The 19251-nt window shown below is 45.9% G+C and overlaps 1 protein-coding gene across 4 annotated transcripts in view; it reads right to left on the bottom strand.

Annotated features, from left to right (window-relative positions):
• Window positions 1-837: 837 nt before the first annotated feature.
• Window positions 838-19251, bottom strand: part of PLAC1 (placenta enriched 1) — a 180640-nt gene continuing 162226 nt past the window's right edge. For all 4 annotated transcript variants that reach the window (XM_082717671.1, XM_082717674.1, XM_082717673.1 and 1 more), the window contains exon 2: window positions 838-1692. In XM_082717671.1, coding sequence (XP_082573797.1) covers window positions 1002-1634 — 633 coding nt within the window. In that variant the 5' untranslated portion in view covers window positions 1635-1692 and the 3' untranslated portion in view covers window positions 838-1001. The remainder of the gene's footprint in view (window positions 1693-19251) is intronic.

Genomic DNA, 19251 nt, shown 5'->3' with positions numbered 1-19251 from the left:
TTTACTTATTTATTTATTAGCTGTGTGACCTCAATTTCTCTGAGGCTCAGTTTCTTTTTTTTCTTTTTTTAAAAAAATACTTTATCTACTTATTTGACAGAGAAAGACAGTGATAGAGGGAACACAAGCAGGGGGAGTGGGAGAGGGAAAGGCAGGCTTCCCGCTGAGCAGGGAGCCCAACGTGGGTCTTGATCCCAGGACCCCGAACCAGGCTGGAGGCAGATGCTTAATGACTGAGCCACCCAGGCAGCCCTGAGGTTCAGTTTCTATTCACTGTCATAGCTCAGTGCCTAGAATGGGACCTGAAATGTAGTACCACTCAGTGAATACTTGTTAAATACCTTTACTCACCTTTTTCCTTCCAAGGGTTTGAGAAAGCTAATGGATAGCCACACCTGGGCAAGAAATTGCTGATCACAAAAGTCAGGGAACAAAACTCCTTTCAAAGTGCTGTCCATCTGGGACTAAGTAGAAGATCCAGTCCTGGGCCTCAGGAGCTTACCATTTAGTCGGTGGCATGTGACTCAAGTGATACTTAGAACCGTTCGTGGTTTCTGAATCACTCATAGAATCTGTGTCTCCCATGGATGAAAAGTGGTGCAGCCATTGATCAGACTAAGAAGAAGGTGTGCGGGTCAGGGCTAGGTTGGGAGGTACAGAGCGTAAGAGAAACGGGTCCTGAAAGGGAGCTCAATCATCCTAGACAGAGGCGACTGGGCACTAACTTTTGTAAAGCCCTCAGAATGGTGTCTGGCCCCCAGTGAAAGTTATATATGTGTTTATCAAATAAAAATGCTGAACTGATATTTTTATGCCATCAAAATTTATTTAAAAAAAAAGATATAAAAATATAAAACAATTTTATTCATGAAATAACCATGAGCTGCCCTCTCTCAAAGGCACTGATAAGGGGGCTACCAACAAACTTATTTGTCTAATAATAGAAAATATTATATACTAATGTTAGAAAAAGCTCCCGAGGGACTCCTCAAACCCGGCGATCACATGGACCCAGTGGGATCATCCGAGTGAAGGGACCAGTCCTCAGAAAGATCCACAAAAGCAGACGGGTGCTGGCCCTCCTGAGCCTCCGCTTGGCCCTGCGGGGCCTGGACATGCTCTTCTTCGCCGAATACGCAGGGCGGACAGTCGCAGTTGGGCCTTTGGCTGGACTGAGACAAGGTGAACACGTCATAGCTCGCCCCGCCGTGTTGGGCTCTAGTGACTGTCCCATTGGCTACTCTCACCGGGCAGGGTGGAGGGAGCCACGAGGACTGCCGGGGAGCAGTGCAGGACACAGGGATCATGTACTTAGAAGAAGTCCCCTTCGAAGCGTAGTGCAGCTCCGAGCTGTAAATAACCATGTCCAGGGAGACAGCCTTGGCCCGGATGCCGCACTCGGTGACACGGTAGGTGAACTGGTAGGCGTGTGGCTGAACGTGGTTGGCGGGGCAGCCCAGACCCAAGTGTAACTCGTGGAAGTGCACGTAGACGTCGTTATTCAGCATGAACGGGTGCACAGTGACCATGAACCAATCTATGGAGCACAGCACGGTCATTGGACTTTGTGCAGCACAGGCCAGAAACACACAGGTAAGGAGGACCATCCCTGCTATCAACTGGAGAGCCTTCATGCCTGGGGCGGATCAGGTACGGACGTTCCGGAAACAGAAAGCTGGCTGGTGAGGATTTCTAGAGCACACAGAGACACAAAGAGACATCATCTTATCTCTTGTTAAAAGTTCAAACACAATCTTTTTTTTTTTTTTCTTTTTAAACAGAAGTATTTTCAAAAGGTTAAGAGAGTGGGACTTAAGTGTTCTCTGAACAAAGGTGAGGTGATGGATGTGTTTATTTGATGAAAGAGAGAAAGAGAAAGAGAGAGAGCACACAAACAGGGGGAGGGGCACTCAGAGGGAGAAGCAGGCCCCCCACTGAGCAGAGATTCCGGATATGGGACTCAATCCCAGGCCCCCGAGATCATGACCTGGGCTGAACGTAGACACTTAACCGACTGAGCCACCCAGGCGCCCCTCAATATCCTGTACTTTTATTTGTCAATTCTACCTCGATAAAACCGAAAACAAAGAAAACAGAGAAAAGGAAAACATTCTTGTAAGAGAGAACAGAATTCCAGTTTCGTTGTTGGAACTCACGTGGTGACAGATGACCCCAGTGGTTTCTCTAAGTGGTTTCTCTAAGAGGTTTTATAGTGCTGTTTCAGTATAAAACGCATATCCTTCATATATATACCCAAGGAGAGTCGACCCTGATCAGCAAAGGCATCGCGTTTTGTGCCACTCCAGCAAAGAAAATGAAACTGTTTTCACGCCAAATATTAAGGTGACAGGAGATACAGTTTAACTCAAGCCGGTGGCACCAGACCCTTCCTTAAGGGCCACCCGGGTCTTCTCATAAAGGCACCCGCTCCTTATTGCCTTGTGTGGATGAGTGACAAACATAATTAAATCAAAGCCGGAGAAGAAAATGTGGTTTATTCCTGACAACCACATTTTGAAATCTCCCCAAGGGGCTCACTTCAAACAAGCAAACAGATACTCCATCAACCATCGAGGTATCATAGTAAAAGACCCAGAAATTCCCTGATATGCCAATCAGGGCACCTTGTAAAATCATGAAACCGCAGAAGCAAAAAAATACTGCTTTTTAATTTTACGTTTTCCCATTAATGTTATACACGAAAACAATTCAAGAGCTCCAGATTTAAGAAAGCGAGTCATGGGTTTGTACCTCACACACCGATTGGTGAGGTAGCTCCTAACATCTTCTCTGTGGCCACGGTTTGCCCCTCTCTGAGTCGTATGCTTTGCTTTATAGTTTTCTTTTATGTTCACTAGTTTTTTTTTTTTTTTAATGTCTTTTCTCTTTCAATGGAAAGCTCTGTGGCCACTTCCTAGCCCTACTGCCTTTTACCTCCTAAAGAGTGGCGGGGAAGATGGGGAGAAAAACGAGCCAGGCTCAGGACAGACGTCGAAAACCCAGTATCAGAAGGAGGTGACAAATGACCCAAGAAGGAAGGAAGATGAATATCATCAAATATTGTCCAACTCCACTTTCGTTTTAAAAGTGAAAATGACATAAATCAAATAGAAACGTGCCTAAAAACTTACGAAGGTAATGGATATGCCCAAGTGTGGGGTCTGTCTTTTGTACTAAAATGCATCCCAAGACATTTCTGTCCAGTGGCAAAAAGGCAGCTCTTTCTCTTCCTTTGATAGGGAGGAACTTGCTGCATCTTTGCTGGGAACCATGGCGTAAGGGGCTCACTGGAAAAGTGCCGTGGCCCGCATGAAAGGCTTTGTTTCTAAGTCAGGCACTTAGATCTGATGGGTACGGATCTCACCTCCCTATCTCTCTCAGGAATGGCGCTTCATTCTCTCCCGGGGCTGTTGGGTATAGAGATAAGTCTAAGGTGTCTCCCTGGCTCCTTCCTTCCCTCTTTCTTCCCCTCTTGGTTCTGGTGTCTCTCCTGGGACTGCCTTTTTGTCTTGAGTAAAGCAGAAAACGGAAGCTGCAGCAAGGAAACAGAGAAGCAGACCCTCTTGCCCCTCCAAAACCCACAACAAACAAAAGAGCAGCGACAACAACAACAAAACGCAAGTCAACTGTGATGCCAGCGATGCCAGCGGGTCTTGGAAGATGACTCAACAGGGACATAAACAAACCGCTTGCTCTGGAATGAGGCCTGATACTTGCTGACGTCATCACTCCATCCCCAGCGTGCTCTCCACTCCGGTCCCGGTCTCTCGGAGCCCACCCGGCCTTGAGCATGTCCCACCCTCTGTCGCCTCTTCTCTGCCCTTCATATCATCTCATAACCAAGACCTATTTGCCCTGAACAAAAAGCTCCCCCTTTAAGGAGATGCTAGAACAGGCCGAAGAAACAGTCCTTCTCTTCCATTTTGGTTATCCCAACCCAAAACTGAGAACCAAGTTCAAGGCTGGGTTCTTGTGCGGGGAAGCTCAGCCTGCCCTTCCTCCAGCATCTTCCCTTTTCCCACCCCCTCTCACTCCTCCCCTCCTTCATGCATAATCCAAAGAGGGTTATAAAAAGCCCAGGAGTCTCCAAGAAACAAGACTGCTGTGCCCCAAGCAAACATTTGGGACACCTCACTCTCTGCACTGAATCAGTCTTGAAGAGAGGGGTTCAGTAACCTCGCTGAGCTTGGGGGTGCATTTAGCACAAATCTCCAAACTCAGGACCATCTCCCTGTTCTCTGATTTTTCACAGGTAGGAGCAGAGGGTCACGCGAGGGGACCAGTCCGCGGAGACACCTCTGTATGTGACAGCACACCTTCATGCTCGGAGGAAACTTAAAAGCAAAGTCTGTGGGACCACATGCGAGACTGTGTGTCTCGGAGAGGGAGCAGTGGCGGGACCAGGAGGAGAGCAGAATGTACTTGCTAATGAGCTTGCTAACCCCAGCTCGGTGCCACACTTCAGGAGTCATTCTGTTTTGTTGAGGGCAGGTCATCAGCACTGGGAACCACCCCCCTTCCTGCTGCCCAGGGTATAGGGCGTGTGTGTGTGTGTGTGTGTGTGTGTGTGTGTGTGTGCAGGGGGGGTGATAAGTCATTCCCAACACTGTGAGAAATCATCAGGTCAGCTGGCTTTTCTAACTTCTAGCTGAGGTGTGGCGGCAGAGTGGGACCAGACAGACGAGGGACAGGGGGGCTCTGCTCAGTGGCAGAAGAGGAAGAAGGCTGAGAAGAAGAAGGCCGAGGGGCTACAGATGGGAAGGCTGTGAATGTGTGTTTTGGGGGCGGGGTGCCAAATGGAAGGTACTTTTCACCATCCTTGGGGCTGTGGACAGAATCCCTTTTAAAGTCTCCAGAAATCTTCAGAGCTAAGGGGAGCTGAGGCCAAGGAAGAAATAAAAGCAGAGAAGGGAGTGCTCACCTTGGGACCACTGTCCAGCTTCTTGAGGAGGAGGAGGAGGAGGAGGAGGAGGCTGGGCATTGAGAAAGCACGTCTCTGGGTCTGTATTACCATAGCCCCATTTTGACTTGATTGCAAATTAGCCCCACAACATTCCAGAAGCAATGAGTTTCAGCGTTGGGCTATTGGTACAAGCCGTCCTGAACTGAGCTCTAGAGGCCCGCAGACCCAAGGCTGCTAATGGCACCTGGATGCAAAATGTTTGCTTACCCTGCAGCGACAGAGTACAGTAGCTTTTCTGTTTCTCTACATGTGGTCTATGAATATATCTTTTCCATTAGTTCCTTTGACAGAGTTTTCCTCCTTGCCTTCTTATTTGTCAAGAACTCCCTAATAAGCCTGATTATTAAAAAATCTTATTCATTCATTCATTCATCTTTTACATTTCAAAAAATCATGAACTGTTCCACTTTGGGAACAGGAACTCTATTTCATGTCTTACAAGAAAGAGATTGGATATTGGCATAAACACAGAGCATTTCTAATCTCGGGAAGAAACAACGCTTTTTAAAAGAGACAAAAGCTGCAGACCAAATTAGTTTTGTGCTGTTTGTGTTTGGTGAGAGCAGACAGGACTTTTTTTTTTTTTTTTTTTTTTTTTGCCTTTCCATCTCCTCTGATGTCGTTAGAGACACATATGAACCCTTTGCATGGGGACTGGGGAGGGGAATTAGCTAAACATTTCCACATCTGGTTTTGGAACGGTTTCGAAAAAGAACTCCACTCCATAGGCTCCTGGAAGCTTTTGGGGTCGACAGTTATTTATTTTTAAAATTCAGCATAGTTATCAATTGTATATTGTTTTCCCAGAATCTTGTTGTCAAAACAAAAGGAAACAGAGGGGAAAAGGAAACTCCAAAGCAGTATGCAATTATCTCAGGGAAATAGAACTGTCAGGCTTTTGATTTGCAGCGAAGTTGGTTCGCTCTGTTGCAGCTGATGCGAAGAAAAATGAATGTGAGTTGGAGCAAAGATCCTTTCACAAAACAAGAAACAGAAAAAAGGCTCCTAACACTTTGTGAACTCTGTAGTTCAGAAATTCAAATTGTCACTCACTGTGTCCTGCCGACCTCCTCCAGGTTTGGGAGGCATTTAAAATGGAAGTTCTTTTGATAAAGCCCCGTTTTAAAGAATTCCTTGGTTCACTGCTCTCAAAGAAAGTGAGGACTGTGATTATATTAATGACGTTGAAGGTCCATTAAAGGGAGTTTGAAAGTTAAAAAACTACTTTTGGTGGAATTTACAGGAATTGGAAAGAACCTGGGTCCGGTTCAGCTTGCCTGCCTCGCGAAGTTCTTCATCATCGTGCGTGGAAGAAGAATTATGAACTGCTACCGCTTAACAATGCCCACTTTCTCAACAGAGGAAAACACCTTGCCTCAACCCTAGAAAAGGCTTCATTAAAATTAAATGAAAAGGTAGTCATTAAAAACAGGGTTTTCTGATTCTGAGAGTAACTGCAGAAAAATGGATAGATGCAGAAAAGAAAACACTTCTGAATCTTTAAAGTAACCATTATTAAATTTTTTGCTTATACATTTCTGGATTTTCAGGATACACACACACACACACACACACACTTATATGTATAAAATATACTTAATATATATTTAAAATATAATTAATAATATATTTAATATATATAAAATATATATTTATATATAACAAATATATTTTATATATATTATCTATGTTATAGATGATAGACATTTTATATGTATACATATTATATGTATACATATACATATATATACATACAAAATCAAAAAAGCCAAGGCTTTTTGAAAGCTGTTTTTAATTTTTGACATTGAATTTGAAAGCAATCAAAGCATTATTTTTATTTGGGCCCTCTGATTTTGTTCTTATAATCTGTTAAGCTATCAAACATAGTTTAAATGTCATGGTTCATCTCACGAATTTTCACACAAATAAAGGTTGTGAAATAAACAAGAGCCCAAGCTCCGTGTAAGAGAAGTTTTCGTTGGGTCACAACTTTCGTTACTAAAAGGTGCATGGTCTGATGTGAAGTGAAACCATCACGAGGCTACACAACAAGGGTAAACCCTACCCTGACGGAACAGAAGTACTTCCAAATAAATACAGAAAGCCATACTTTAGTGGAAGTTGCAAATATCAGGTCATGGGAACTCCTTCCCCGTCGTTCAGAGAAGCTGATTCAGTGTGATTTTAAAGCTGAACGAAGGGATGGATTTCATAATCTCCCTGAAATGTAAGGAAAATCCCCAAGGCATGCCTGTGATTCAGTTTATATTTTAATTTAATAATTTATTTGAGTTTGATTTTTTTTTTTCAGAAAACTACACCCTTTGCCACAAAGCCCCAGAGTCCCTTCTCGCTTTAAAAGACAAGGTGAGTTTGTGTCTGTGCTGAGCGCCCAGCCCCACCGCAATGGCAACGTGGCTGTATTTTAACCCAGTAGCCATCTCTGGGGGGCTCTGCCCAGACCAGATAAAGGCCTATTCGCCCGCGATGATTTCCTGATGTTAATGACGGAAGGCAGGGATCGCATCAGATGCTCCTTCAAGGGCTTCGCCACCCTCTTTGATACACCTGTGTCAATAAATGAGGGCTCTAGATGGCTTCCAGAAATGGCCAGTCGCATTCCTCTCTCCCTTTCAAAGCTGGGATTTTTGGGTACAGGCTTTCTTAATGCGAGGTGCACATATACGGCCCTAGTGGAAGGATGGCTTAAGTCCAAATCAAACCGCGGTTGACTTTATAGGCTGTTGGGCTGATTTTTAACTGACTTGACCCAATATGCACCTTTCCCAAACCCAGAGCCTCCTTATGCATATGTCCCACCCAGAACGTGGCTACTTGGTACATGTGTGCACATCCTGACTGAGGACATTCATGATCCCTTGGCTTCTGAGTGGGAGAAAAGATTTAGAAAGGGTTCCTTTGATAGGGAGGCTGGTGACCATTGTCACCCTCCAATTTGGGAGGCATGTTGTATGTTAAGGTAGGTAAAGATGCATTGCTCTGGACCTGGGACAGCACAGGAAGAGCAAATCATGCACGTGTGTGCTTGCGCACACACACAGATGGATGGACAGACAGACACATGAAGGAGAAAGGAAAGCCCAAATCTGTTCCTGCCTTTGCCCTGATGCCTCCTGTTTTTCTCCGTTCCTTAGTCCTTGGACTGTAAATTCTTTAAGGAACTGGGTCTTGGTCTACTACGTATCTGGTCAAACCCAACTACTCAGTAAATATTTATTGTATGAAAGAATGAAGGAATCAATGAATGACAACCAGCCACTTGCTGCCATGCTTTGTCATCAAGGGTCAAGGGTCAAGGTTTCCACTCACTGATGCCAAGGGCTTTACATCTGCTCAGCACAATGGTACTCACTGTCTTCTCAATGAGCTCCTGGCCAGTTGTTCCTGCTAAAGCCAGAACTTCTCTAATCCCCCCCATCCCTGGTCACTGTCTTCCTTCTGTCGAGCACCCAAACCACCAATATCAGCATGCCTGGGGTCAGCCGCAGATCCACAGGCTATCCCCATGCTGATGGTCTCGAGCAAGTACACTCGGTCCACCTCTAGAGAAAAGACAAAGTGCAACTGTCCTCTGCTCTGGCTCTACCTGGGAGCCAGGCATATATATATAGGTATATATATATATATCTATATATATGTGTGGTTGTATATATATACCATATATGGTGTGTGTGTGTGTATATACGTATATAGAGAGATATCTTTCTCTCTCTCTCTCTATATATATATACATATATATATGTATATAGAGAGATCTCTCTCTTTCTATATATATATAGGGAGATCTCTCTCTCTCTCTCTCTATATATATAGGGATATATATATGTGTATATATATAGATATACACACACACATACATAGATATATATATATATATACCATATATGGTGTATATATATAATATATATATACGCATGATAACATATAAATAAATAATCAAAAGTAAATACGTAATATACAGATGTTAAAATATGAAATACTGACCTATTATTTTAACAAAAAAAAGAGGTCTCTTTTGCCCTGACAATCTATCATTCCCTTAACAAAGAATAAAGAACTCTTATGAAGTTTTTCTCAAGGGCCAAGACTTGAAATATATGTATATAATACATGCAAATATATTCATTATATAATATATAATCCTCCACCCCTGGTCACTGCCTTCTTCCCTTCTATATCTTTATCTATTTAATATATATTATATAATATTATATATGATATATAAATATATTTATTATATAAAATTATAAATATAATTATATATTTCATGTAAATTTGTATTTATATATAAGATATATAAATATATAATGTATATAACATATATAAAATATAAATATACAATATATATACAATATAAAATAAATATAAATTTATATAGATATATATAAACAGAATGGGGGTGGTGGTATAGTTAGGGTGATGTCAGGAAGACTTTTCTGTTCTAAAAGTTGTCCACAGCTGCATGGAGACAGCAGGTATGCAACTGAGTATTCTTGGCTCCTCGTAGGCATTCAGGCAGAGGCTGGATGGGTACTGGTCAGGATGGCTGGAGAGGACATTCCTGTCCAGGGCAGGAGGCGGGGGGTTGGGCGGGGGCAGGGGATAGATTACAGGGTCTTGAAAGTTCTATCATAGGATGCTGCATGTGTGTTCCCATGTGTGCGTTCATGATGCGTTCAGAATTATGTATAATGTGCTCATAATTAGCACGTGTATCATAAACACAGGCATGGGAGAACACACCCCCCCCCATGCATGCATAGGTTATGTATACCCGTCTTCTTTTGAAAGTGTCAAAATGTCATTGATGCCCAAAGCGTCTACACCTGACACATAGAAGACCACGCAGTCCCATTCAGTGTGGCTAACCCAGCTTTAAATGTCAGGGGATGGGGGGGCGCTGCAGGATGATCTCTGAAAGCCCCTTACCAGGAGTGCTCTTTCCAAACTTCTGGCCCTAGATTCAAAAGGCTGGGGCTCTGCTCCTTGGAACTTCTTCCATGGATGTCCTAGAACAGCTGTGCTCTCTCCTGTTATCTCCCTAGATCCTTACTGCTCTCCCGTAAGGGTCCCCAAAGACAGGCATTGCATGTTGGAACTGTGCAAACGGAAGCCCAGAAGGGCAGAAAGCCTTGGCCAAGATCAAGGTTGGAGAAATGCACCGGGGCCTCCGGCCCTCCCAACAGCCTGCCTGGCTTGTCTCTCCCCTTTAATACCATATACATGGCAGAGTTCTGCTGCAGTGTCTGATGGGGGCCCAGTGATTCAGGACACCGAGACACAAGCAACTCCCACTCAGCCAAGGTCGCTAAGCAAACCAAAGTCCCAAGGGCCTCTGGGAGCAACTTCTCACAGCTGGGGAAAAGGTGAGTGAAGCTCTAAGATGGCAAATGGCGGTGAGGGGCAAGGACCAAGCTTTGTAGAACCAGCCGAGATGCGCAAAAGACGAGAAGAAGGATGGAGTATGAACAGATGGGAGATGGCAGACCCCGTTAGACCCCAGCACAGCAGGGAGTCTGTGCTTCCCTGTCCCCTTCTCGCTTGATCAAGTTTTCTTTTCATTCCTGACTTACGGAACAAGGACGGAACCCGAGTCCACCCATTAGCCGAGGCTGTTCATCAGAGGCAGCTGCCTGACCGTAGAGAATAAAATTCCTTTGAAGAAGGAAGGAAGGAAATGAACATTTATTGAAGTTAGGAAACTTGCTAAAGACACAGAGCTTGTAAATGGCAAAGACAGGACTGGAAGCATCTGCCAAGCTCACGGAGCTTCCCTAGTTTTCTTTCTAGTATATTCCACCACTGGGAAAGTATTTTTAAAAAGAGGGCATACAACAGCATAGATTGTTTATGGGGATCAGAGTCTAGGGTGATGGGAAGGTGGGAGAAATTAATAGCTTTTCAAGCAGGGGAAATGGAGTGGGGGGTGGGAAGAAAGGCCATAAATGAGAGACAGAAATTCCAAGGCACTGGGAGAAGATCAGTCTAGATCACTGTTTATATTTTATCACTCCTTATATTTTAGACTTCTTGAGAACAAGCAGTCATTTCTGATTTCCATGTAACACATTTATTCCAGAAGCTGAGCGCGTTAACCCAGCACATAATGAACCTTCGGACACACTGTCTATTCAGGCTTTCCCAATCTAGTTTGACAAGGGAAACATGTATGGCTTCTGTACAAAGCAACCAGATACGGCAACCCCAAGCTATGAAGAATGGCCTGCAGGCTCACCCAATAAATCTTTCTGAATGGAAAAAGGGTACCACGCATTCCCCAACTCTCACATTTGTTACGGAAAGTGGGGGAATCACATAGTCCCAATTCCACGCTGAGGACAGAGACTGTGTCTTTTTCTGATTTCATCATGTCTTTAAAAAGAAGGCTGGGTTTTTGTTTGTTTGTTTGTTTAAACCAAGCCTGGATGTTTGGGAAGCTCCAGACAGTTCTCGGGTGAGAGCGCAGGGTTGGGGAACAGGCAGCCAAATGTAGACTCAGAGGGGAATTTTACCTCAGAACCATGTTCTACACAACTAGGGCTGGGTTGGGTTTTCACAAACATTTTCGTGTGCACTTAAAAAAAGAAAGAAAGAAAGAAAGAAAGTGATAGGGCTGGGTGCTCTCTCTTCCTAGTCGAAGCCCTTAGCTGGAGACGTTACAGAAAAGAATGGAGTTTATTTCTCTCCAATAATACCATCTGGCACTCTCTCAGTCTCTGTATGAAGAATCTTACATTGTTCGAGCCATGCTCTGGCTCATAATACAAGTGGGACAACTGTGGCACCCACCTGTTCCAAATCAAGACTGGCGTATTAAGATCGGCAGTGCTGACCCATTAGAAGGGCCCGGGGATTAGCATGTTCGCATCAGGACAATAACCGAAACAGGTGCTCATTCCGTGGGTGGTTCGGAGTCATTTTTCTGGCTGCCTAGAGGTAGAAGCTGAAATAGAATAAGTCCTCGAGGGCATGAACCCCCCCTCCCCTTGCAGACAGGGGATGGGGAGTGTCTTGCTTCCTTGGAAAATGGAAAGAGAAACTCTTGGCACAAAAAGGCAGCTGCCTTGGCCCTTTGGTGGTTGTGCCATGGAACGAGGGGCGTGAGAGTATGAAGGATTAAAGAAGTATGAATGATTGTCTCTGTCAGAGGATATGGTCATTCAGGAAGGTGATGTGCGTGTAGATTTGGAATCTCTAAATAAGCAATACTTTTAAAACGGCCGTCTTATCATTATTTGTAAAATAAACTGATTTTCAGAGAGGAAGCCTTCTCTTTGGCCTCCCTTTTTGAGATTCTGTTTGTGAGAGATTGTAGACGTGGTTGGGGGGTATTTTTTGTTTTAAGTCAAGTTTTAGGTAGCATTTATTACTTCTAAATATGAGAATTTCTGGCTTTATTTCGCCTTTGTCTTAAGATTCCATGAACCCATAAGGGTGACTGAAAATCTGATGTTCATATATTCTGGTTCTTCTGTTTTGTTTTTAAGATTTTTAAAAATTTATCCGACAGAGAGAAAGAGAGAGAGAGAGAGAGCGAGCACAAGTAGGCAGAGAGGCAGGCAGAGAGAGAGGGGGAAGCAGGCTTCCTGCTGAGCAAAAAGCCCAATGTGGGGCTCGATCCCAGAACCCTGGGATCATGACCTGAGCCGAAGACAGAGGCTTTAACCCACTGAGCCACCCAGGCGTCCCTATATTCTGATTCTTATTGCCCCTTTCTAGACACATCATTGGGACTTCCAGGTTTGGCTAATTGGAACTGGGGCTAAAAAGTGGCCTTGGTGAGGAGGTTTTGGAGGAGACAATGACTTAATTCATCTTAAAGGGCACGAAGGAATGAGACTGTTATGGACAGAAAAGGGGTGAGTAAGAAGACATTATCTGAAAGCAGTAGAGTCCTGGAGGGTTTATGGCAGGACAGTGCAGGAGATAAGTGGCTTTGATGTGTCACAGAGACCTGAGTGAAACTGTGCTCTGGTTTTACTAGCTGGGAACTCTTGGGAATGTTACTTTTTTTTTTTTAAAGGCTTTATTTTTGTACCCATGTGCACAAGAGAGAGAAAGAGAGCGAGACGAGGGCAGAGGGAGAAGCAGAGGCCCCCACTGAGCAGGGAGCCCGATACGGGGCTCCATCCCAGGACCCGGAGATCATGACCTGAGTTGAAGGCAGACATTTACCCCACTGAGCCACCCAGACACCCCAAATTTCTTCCTTCCTTCCTTCCTTCCTTAGAGAGAACGAGAGTACGCACGAGTGAGGTGGGAGGGGCAGAGGGAGAGAGAGAGAGAGGATCTTAAGCAGGCTCCATGCCCAGCATGGAGTCCCACATGGGGCTTGATCTTGTGACCCCGAGATCCTGACCTGAGCTGAAACCAAAAATCGGATGCTTAACTGACTGTGCCACCCAGGCACCCTGAGGGCGTGTTACTTTCTAAGTGTTGTCTTCCTCATTTGGGAAATGAGGATAATAAAACTAATAGCCTTAATGCTTCATCAATTACAGAAGACCCTGGGTGTAAAACGGCTCTGTAGAGTTCCTGACCCCCAAGCCTTTGATAAACGGGAGCTACTGTTGACAATTATAATTGGTGCACGCAGAAACTCAAGTAAACCACACTGAAATGAACTTCACAGCACGTGGGAGCAGCTCCTAATCTATTTTTGTGTGGACGTCTGCAAAACACTGAGTTTCTTGAATGCCTGGGAGTTGGAGATATCCGGATCGAAGCTTGAACTGGGGCTCTGTCCCATCCTCGCTGTGTGACCTTGGGCAAGTCACTTGCCTCTCCTGGCCTCTGTTTCCTCATCTAAAGCAGGACCAGTCAGAATGGAGGACTGAGTGAGGTATGAGGAACGGCACGTACCGGGCCTGGCAGAGAGCGAGGGCCCGATAAATGGGAATTATAGAAGAGGCCTGTGCAGACAGCCTGGCTACAGCCTCCCCCCCCCCCCCGCCACCTCCCTCCGCCCCCTTGTTAGTCCCAACTAGAGTGCCATCAATCTGCCACTCTCCTTGGGGGTTGCCGGAAATTCCTGGCGCAGATGTCTCCTACGGGGACGGATTTTGGATATCCCTCCATCCACCCCTGTTACCACTGAATTATGGGGGGAGAGAAAAGGAGAGAAGAACCATTGAGAGGGCGAGGAGAAAACAAACGTCTTCTGTATACTCCTGCCCTGGCGAGCCCAGGCGTATGCCTGAAATAGGTGTTCGGTAAACACTTGAGGAATGTATGCACAAATGAATGAAAGGGCAAGGTGGCAGGCAGGCATCCGGGAACAGACAGCGGGAGATGCGAGTCATGGCAAACCCTCCCCGGCTCGGTCAGCACATCTCTGTCTTGGGGGCCTCCCCTGGCCCGGGCCGTGGCCAACCCCCAAAGCCCTCCTTCCTTTTGCACAGGCTAGTGCGATAGCCCCTTTCAAGATCCCCAGACAGAAGCTTGAGGGTGGCTCAGGGATCCCCACTTTTGGTCTAGAGCCCCCGAGGCTCCCTGCTGTGGGCGGAAAATAGCTTCATTCTAAGGTGGGTCTCAGCGAGCTCCTCGAGGGACCTCCTGATGTCATCCCTTCCACCATTAGGAGACTCCTTCCTGGTCCCAAGACCAGTGGATCTGTCGCCTGGCACCTGACTTCTGGGTCTTGGGACCAGGTCCAGCCGTGATTCATGTACAAATGAGTGCGGACAACCGTATGCACAGGTAGAGCGACACAAGCATGGGACACTCCCGTGCAGACCGCAGAAGGGACTGAGGCTGAGGACGATGCTTTTTATGGGCACCATTTAAAACCTTACGTGCTGTGGTTTCTCAGTGCCTTTCATGAGCTCAATTTCTCTTCTGACATTTGTTTCAAATAAGGTTTCCTTCCATAAAAATACCACTTAAGGACACACATGCAGAATAGGCATTTGGCTTTTCCTGGGTGTTAAATATTTTATTTGATGTGCTGATTTTCCAACCACATGGCTGGGGAAATTAATATACACTTAATTGCCTGTGTGACAACCTCTCAACACCGAAGCAGCCGAGATTTGGATCCTGAACCCTTAATTCTTTACCTCTTGTTCCCTGTGAGCTCCCAGCCTGGTTTTCACACCCAACCTCCAGCTACCCACAAATTCAACTGACGGCACATAAAAGCAGGCAAAACATCTCAAATAAAAAAAAAAAAAAGAAAAGAAAGAAAGAAAGAAAAAAGAATGAATGAATGAATCAATCAATCAATCAATCAACAAGGAATTGGAAAAAGGGTGTGAAAATTCTGCCTTACACGATGCCATTTTATAAAAGTAAAGAAAATATTTTAAAACGACCCCTTAAGTCAGTCCTTTCGAACACATGGAGCTTCCGGATTGGTTCCAAACTCACACCACCTCCGGCTCCGTCTGAGGTTCTGGGGGTCTGACTCAGAACACTGAGAGCCAGGGGTCTCTATAAGTTGCACTTTTATTGTGAAAAAAAAAAAAATACTGGAGAAACCCGGGGCTGGCTTCCAAGGTGAACAGTTCTAGCTCAGGGGTTGGTGGATGAGCCCCTAGGGAGTGTGTGGAGGGGACCCCAGGGTGGGGGTAAATTTGGCGGAGAGCAGCCGCAGGAGGGGACAGCTTCCATGGAAGGCAGAATTGAAAATCAGACTTCTGTACAGAACTGTTCAAACTGACCTGAGTGGGGGTTGAATTCTATCCCTTGGTATATGTTACTGGCTTCTGCTTTGACATTAGATGCCCGAGGAGTGGGGGAGCGAGCCAGGGCCACAAAGAAAGACCTTGGCCTTCTTCTGGAGTCACACCATTACTGGGGGGATCTCAGGACCCAAAGGTGGCAAGTCTCATGTGACCTTCCCCTCAATGCAATGTTTTGATGGAACTTAGCAGCAAGACTATACCGCCAACAGGGCTCTCATTTAAAGTAAAAATGTCCTTTCATAAGGGCTGGAAAGGAGGTCTGTATACAGAGAGTATCTAGGATTTGCCCATTCCTGTAAAAAAAAAAAAAAAAAAAAAAAAAAAAAACCCTTCCTGACTGTAAATCCTGTGCTCTGTAAATAATTTTTGGGTCCAAGAAGACCAACAACTGGCATCTTCCTACCCCACTGCCCTCTCCCCCGCCCCAGCCCACAGCAACGGGAGGGGGCCAAGGCATCTGCAGGCGAGGACATGACAAACAGATCCAACACACATATTTATTTAGTAAACAAGCTCATCATCTTCTAAATTTTAAAATCTGCCAGCACAGGCTTCATTTGCAAACATGCACAGCACTCCCCTTAAAGCGATTTGGTAACTGTAGCAAGAGGAGAGCCAAGTCCCTGCCCAGGTGCACAGGAGTAGCACACCTGCGGGTTTCGGAACAAAGTCTCGGCTGTTACAGGAAGGGAGCCTGGAGCTGAGCCGCCCAAGGGAGAGGGGGAGAGGGGGAGAGGGGTCAGGGAAGGAGACAGACTCCCGCAGCCAGGCCCTGTTTTTCTGGCAGCATCCAAGGTCATCATGTCACTTTCTCCTCCTCCTCCTCTTGTCTCCCTCAAACCCCCCTCCTCCTCGCTAACATTTATGGAGCACTTAGAGATAGAGAAGGCCAAGCACCTGTGTTAGAGGAAGGGACTGACACCCCGGGGAGTTTACAGGACTTGGGCCGGTGGGGCACACCCCGGCAGGTGAGCCAGGTTGAGGCCAGGCAAGATGATGCCGCCGCTGGCTCTCTCCCTACAGAAGCCATGAAGGCTTGTCTCCCGAAGCCTCGCCTTGTGGGTCCCATAAAGCCCTCCATTCTCCCGAACGATTTCCTAAAGAGGGGGCCCAGGCAGAGAACAGAAAGTGGCCCAGGGTGAGGGGCGGTGCCGGCCAGAAGCTACCCCTAGATCTTTCTCTCGCTTCATTCACATGCTCCTTCTGAAGGCCTCTGTCAAGGCTTTGGGGCCCATCAGGTTATCTAGAGGCCCATCGGGCTTTCCCGTGGCAGGCAGGGTGGGGAGGCCACGGGCATTCAAATCAGCCTGGCTGTTCTTCCCTTTTCCCTTCTTATCCTCCAAGCTAGGAGAAAAGGGCAAGTTTCAGGCAGGATAAAGTGCCGGCCAACATATTTCTTGCTTTAAAGAACTGATAACGTTTTTTTTTTTTCCTTGCTTAGGAAAATGTCGTTGAGCCCAGAAAAGCCCAAGGTATACAGGCCTGGTGCTTGTCTTTTTGTTTTTGTTTTTGTTTGTTTGTTTCTTTGTTGTTGTTGTTTTTTTTTTGTTTTGTTTGTTTTTCAGAGAACTTTGAATAAGGTTCATGCACTAAAAGTACGCCTACAGGAAAGCGGAGTCCAACCCCCTCACATAGATCGGCCTTGAGTGGGATTCGAAGAGGCCCTCCCAGGGCTAGCTGTGTTGTTGCAAACCCCTCTCATTTGCTCAGTGAGGGAAGAGGGGGCCCGGGGACTATCCTCAAGGACACAGAAAGCTTGGGCTGAAGGACGTGAGGAGAAACTTGGGATGAATTTAATCAAGAACAGCAGAAAGCAGAAGAGCAGCTTGAGAAGTTGACTTAGTGTGGGGGGCGGCTGTTGGGGGGGCAGGGAGAAAAGCAAATTCAAGCAAGGAAGGCCAGGCATGGAGGCATGGGGACAAGAGAGTGTTGAGCAAGAGTCAGTGGGGACTGACCGTGGAGCTCAGCCAGCAGGGACCTTGTTTCTCCTAAGGGACTAGGGCATGGGGGGAGCCTAGGTGGCCTGGGGCTGAATCATGGGATATTGAGAAGAAAAGGCAAGCTTCTGTGTTAAAGGCTAAACAGGTTGGACTTGTCCCTGAAATGTACTGACGTGTCACATCAGCAACCCCCTCTCTCCCCCCGCCCCAGCCCTCTGGTTGGAAGAGCGTGTGTTTCCTTACTGGCTGGTGGGGAGGGCTCCCGTGTGAGTGACAGGTAATGGAAAATCTGCACAGGCATGAAGGACAGCATTTGGGCCCTAAGGTCAAAGTCTAAAGGACAGTCGCCTCTCAAATCTTTTGTGCTCTTGCAACTCATTCTTCCCTTGGGGGAAATACATATAGGTCATGGAAACCATAATTTTTGATACCTACCAGTTCTTATTTAGCCTGGGCAGGCACTTGGACCTAGCAAATTCTCCCCCCAACCCCTGGGCTCTACTGGAAGATATTTGGCACGATCCCTGGTGGGTGGAAAGAAAGCGTCCCCACCCCATCATGGCCACATCAGCAGTGATGTCCATATTGTCATACAAAGCACAATCAGGACTTGGATTCTATGCCTCAGAGGATGCACAGTGGGTCTCCAAAGCTCAAAGGCTAGGAAGCCATTGCTTTATGAGCATGAGCCCAGGTAGTAGACTAGTAGACCAGCAGACTTTTTACTCCAGAGCATCTCCATATCTATTCAGTCTCATCTGATGTGATGAGTGGGATAAGTCATGTTTTGTAAGAGAGAAAATAAATACACATCAAAGTCTATATTCCTTTATGGGATAGTAAATAACTATGCTTCATTGAGTCAGGGTCGTGCTACCTGCCCCCCCTTCATTCATCCAACAAATATGTACTGAGCACCTTCTTCAGACCAGCAGCATTTCAGGTGCTGGAATATACAAAAGTGAACTAAGACAAGGTCCTTATGCTAATAGAGTTTACAGTCCCAAATCAGATACACCTTCAACAGGAAAACCCACTCATCATTATTCAACATGGAATAGTTAATCTCAACACCTGTCATTACAACTGTGATAAAATGATACCAAGACTAGGTTCAAATGGAATGAGAGTGTCTAAAACAGGGAGCTAGCCAAGTCTTGGGGTCTGGCCAGGCCTCCTGAAGAAAAGACACTTTCACATCAGTTTGCAGACTTGGAACTGGGGCTGCAGATGGGGGAGAGAGAGAGCCCATGTTAGTGGACTGGCTAAGACCAAAGTGACAGAGCTAGAGCACGGGTCCGCATATCCTGTACTTACAACTCTGTTGGCTTTATGTTCCCCTCTTCCCTGCTACTCTTTTCCTTATGCTGCTACCAGTCACCCTTTGCTCCTCTCATCTGAGTGCAACTCCGGTGGGTCTCTATTTTTCATCTTTTTTTTTAAGTTCAAGTGTTATTTATATATATATATTTATTTGCTGGTTTGTTTGTAGTCATCTCTACACCCACTGTGGGGCTTGAACTCACAACCCCGAGACTGAGAGTCACATGCTCTTCCAAATGAGCCAGCTAGGTGCCCCCATCTATCTATCCTCTTTGAAAATAAGTCAATAGAAGCAGGATCCCATAGCATGAAAATCCTG

This window comes from Mustela nivalis (assembly GCF_964662115.1).
Source record: "Mustela nivalis genome assembly, chromosome: X".
Lineage (NCBI taxonomy): Eukaryota > Metazoa > Chordata > Mammalia > Carnivora > Mustelidae > Mustela > Mustela nivalis.
This window is presented reverse-complemented; position numbering and strand designations above follow the sequence as displayed.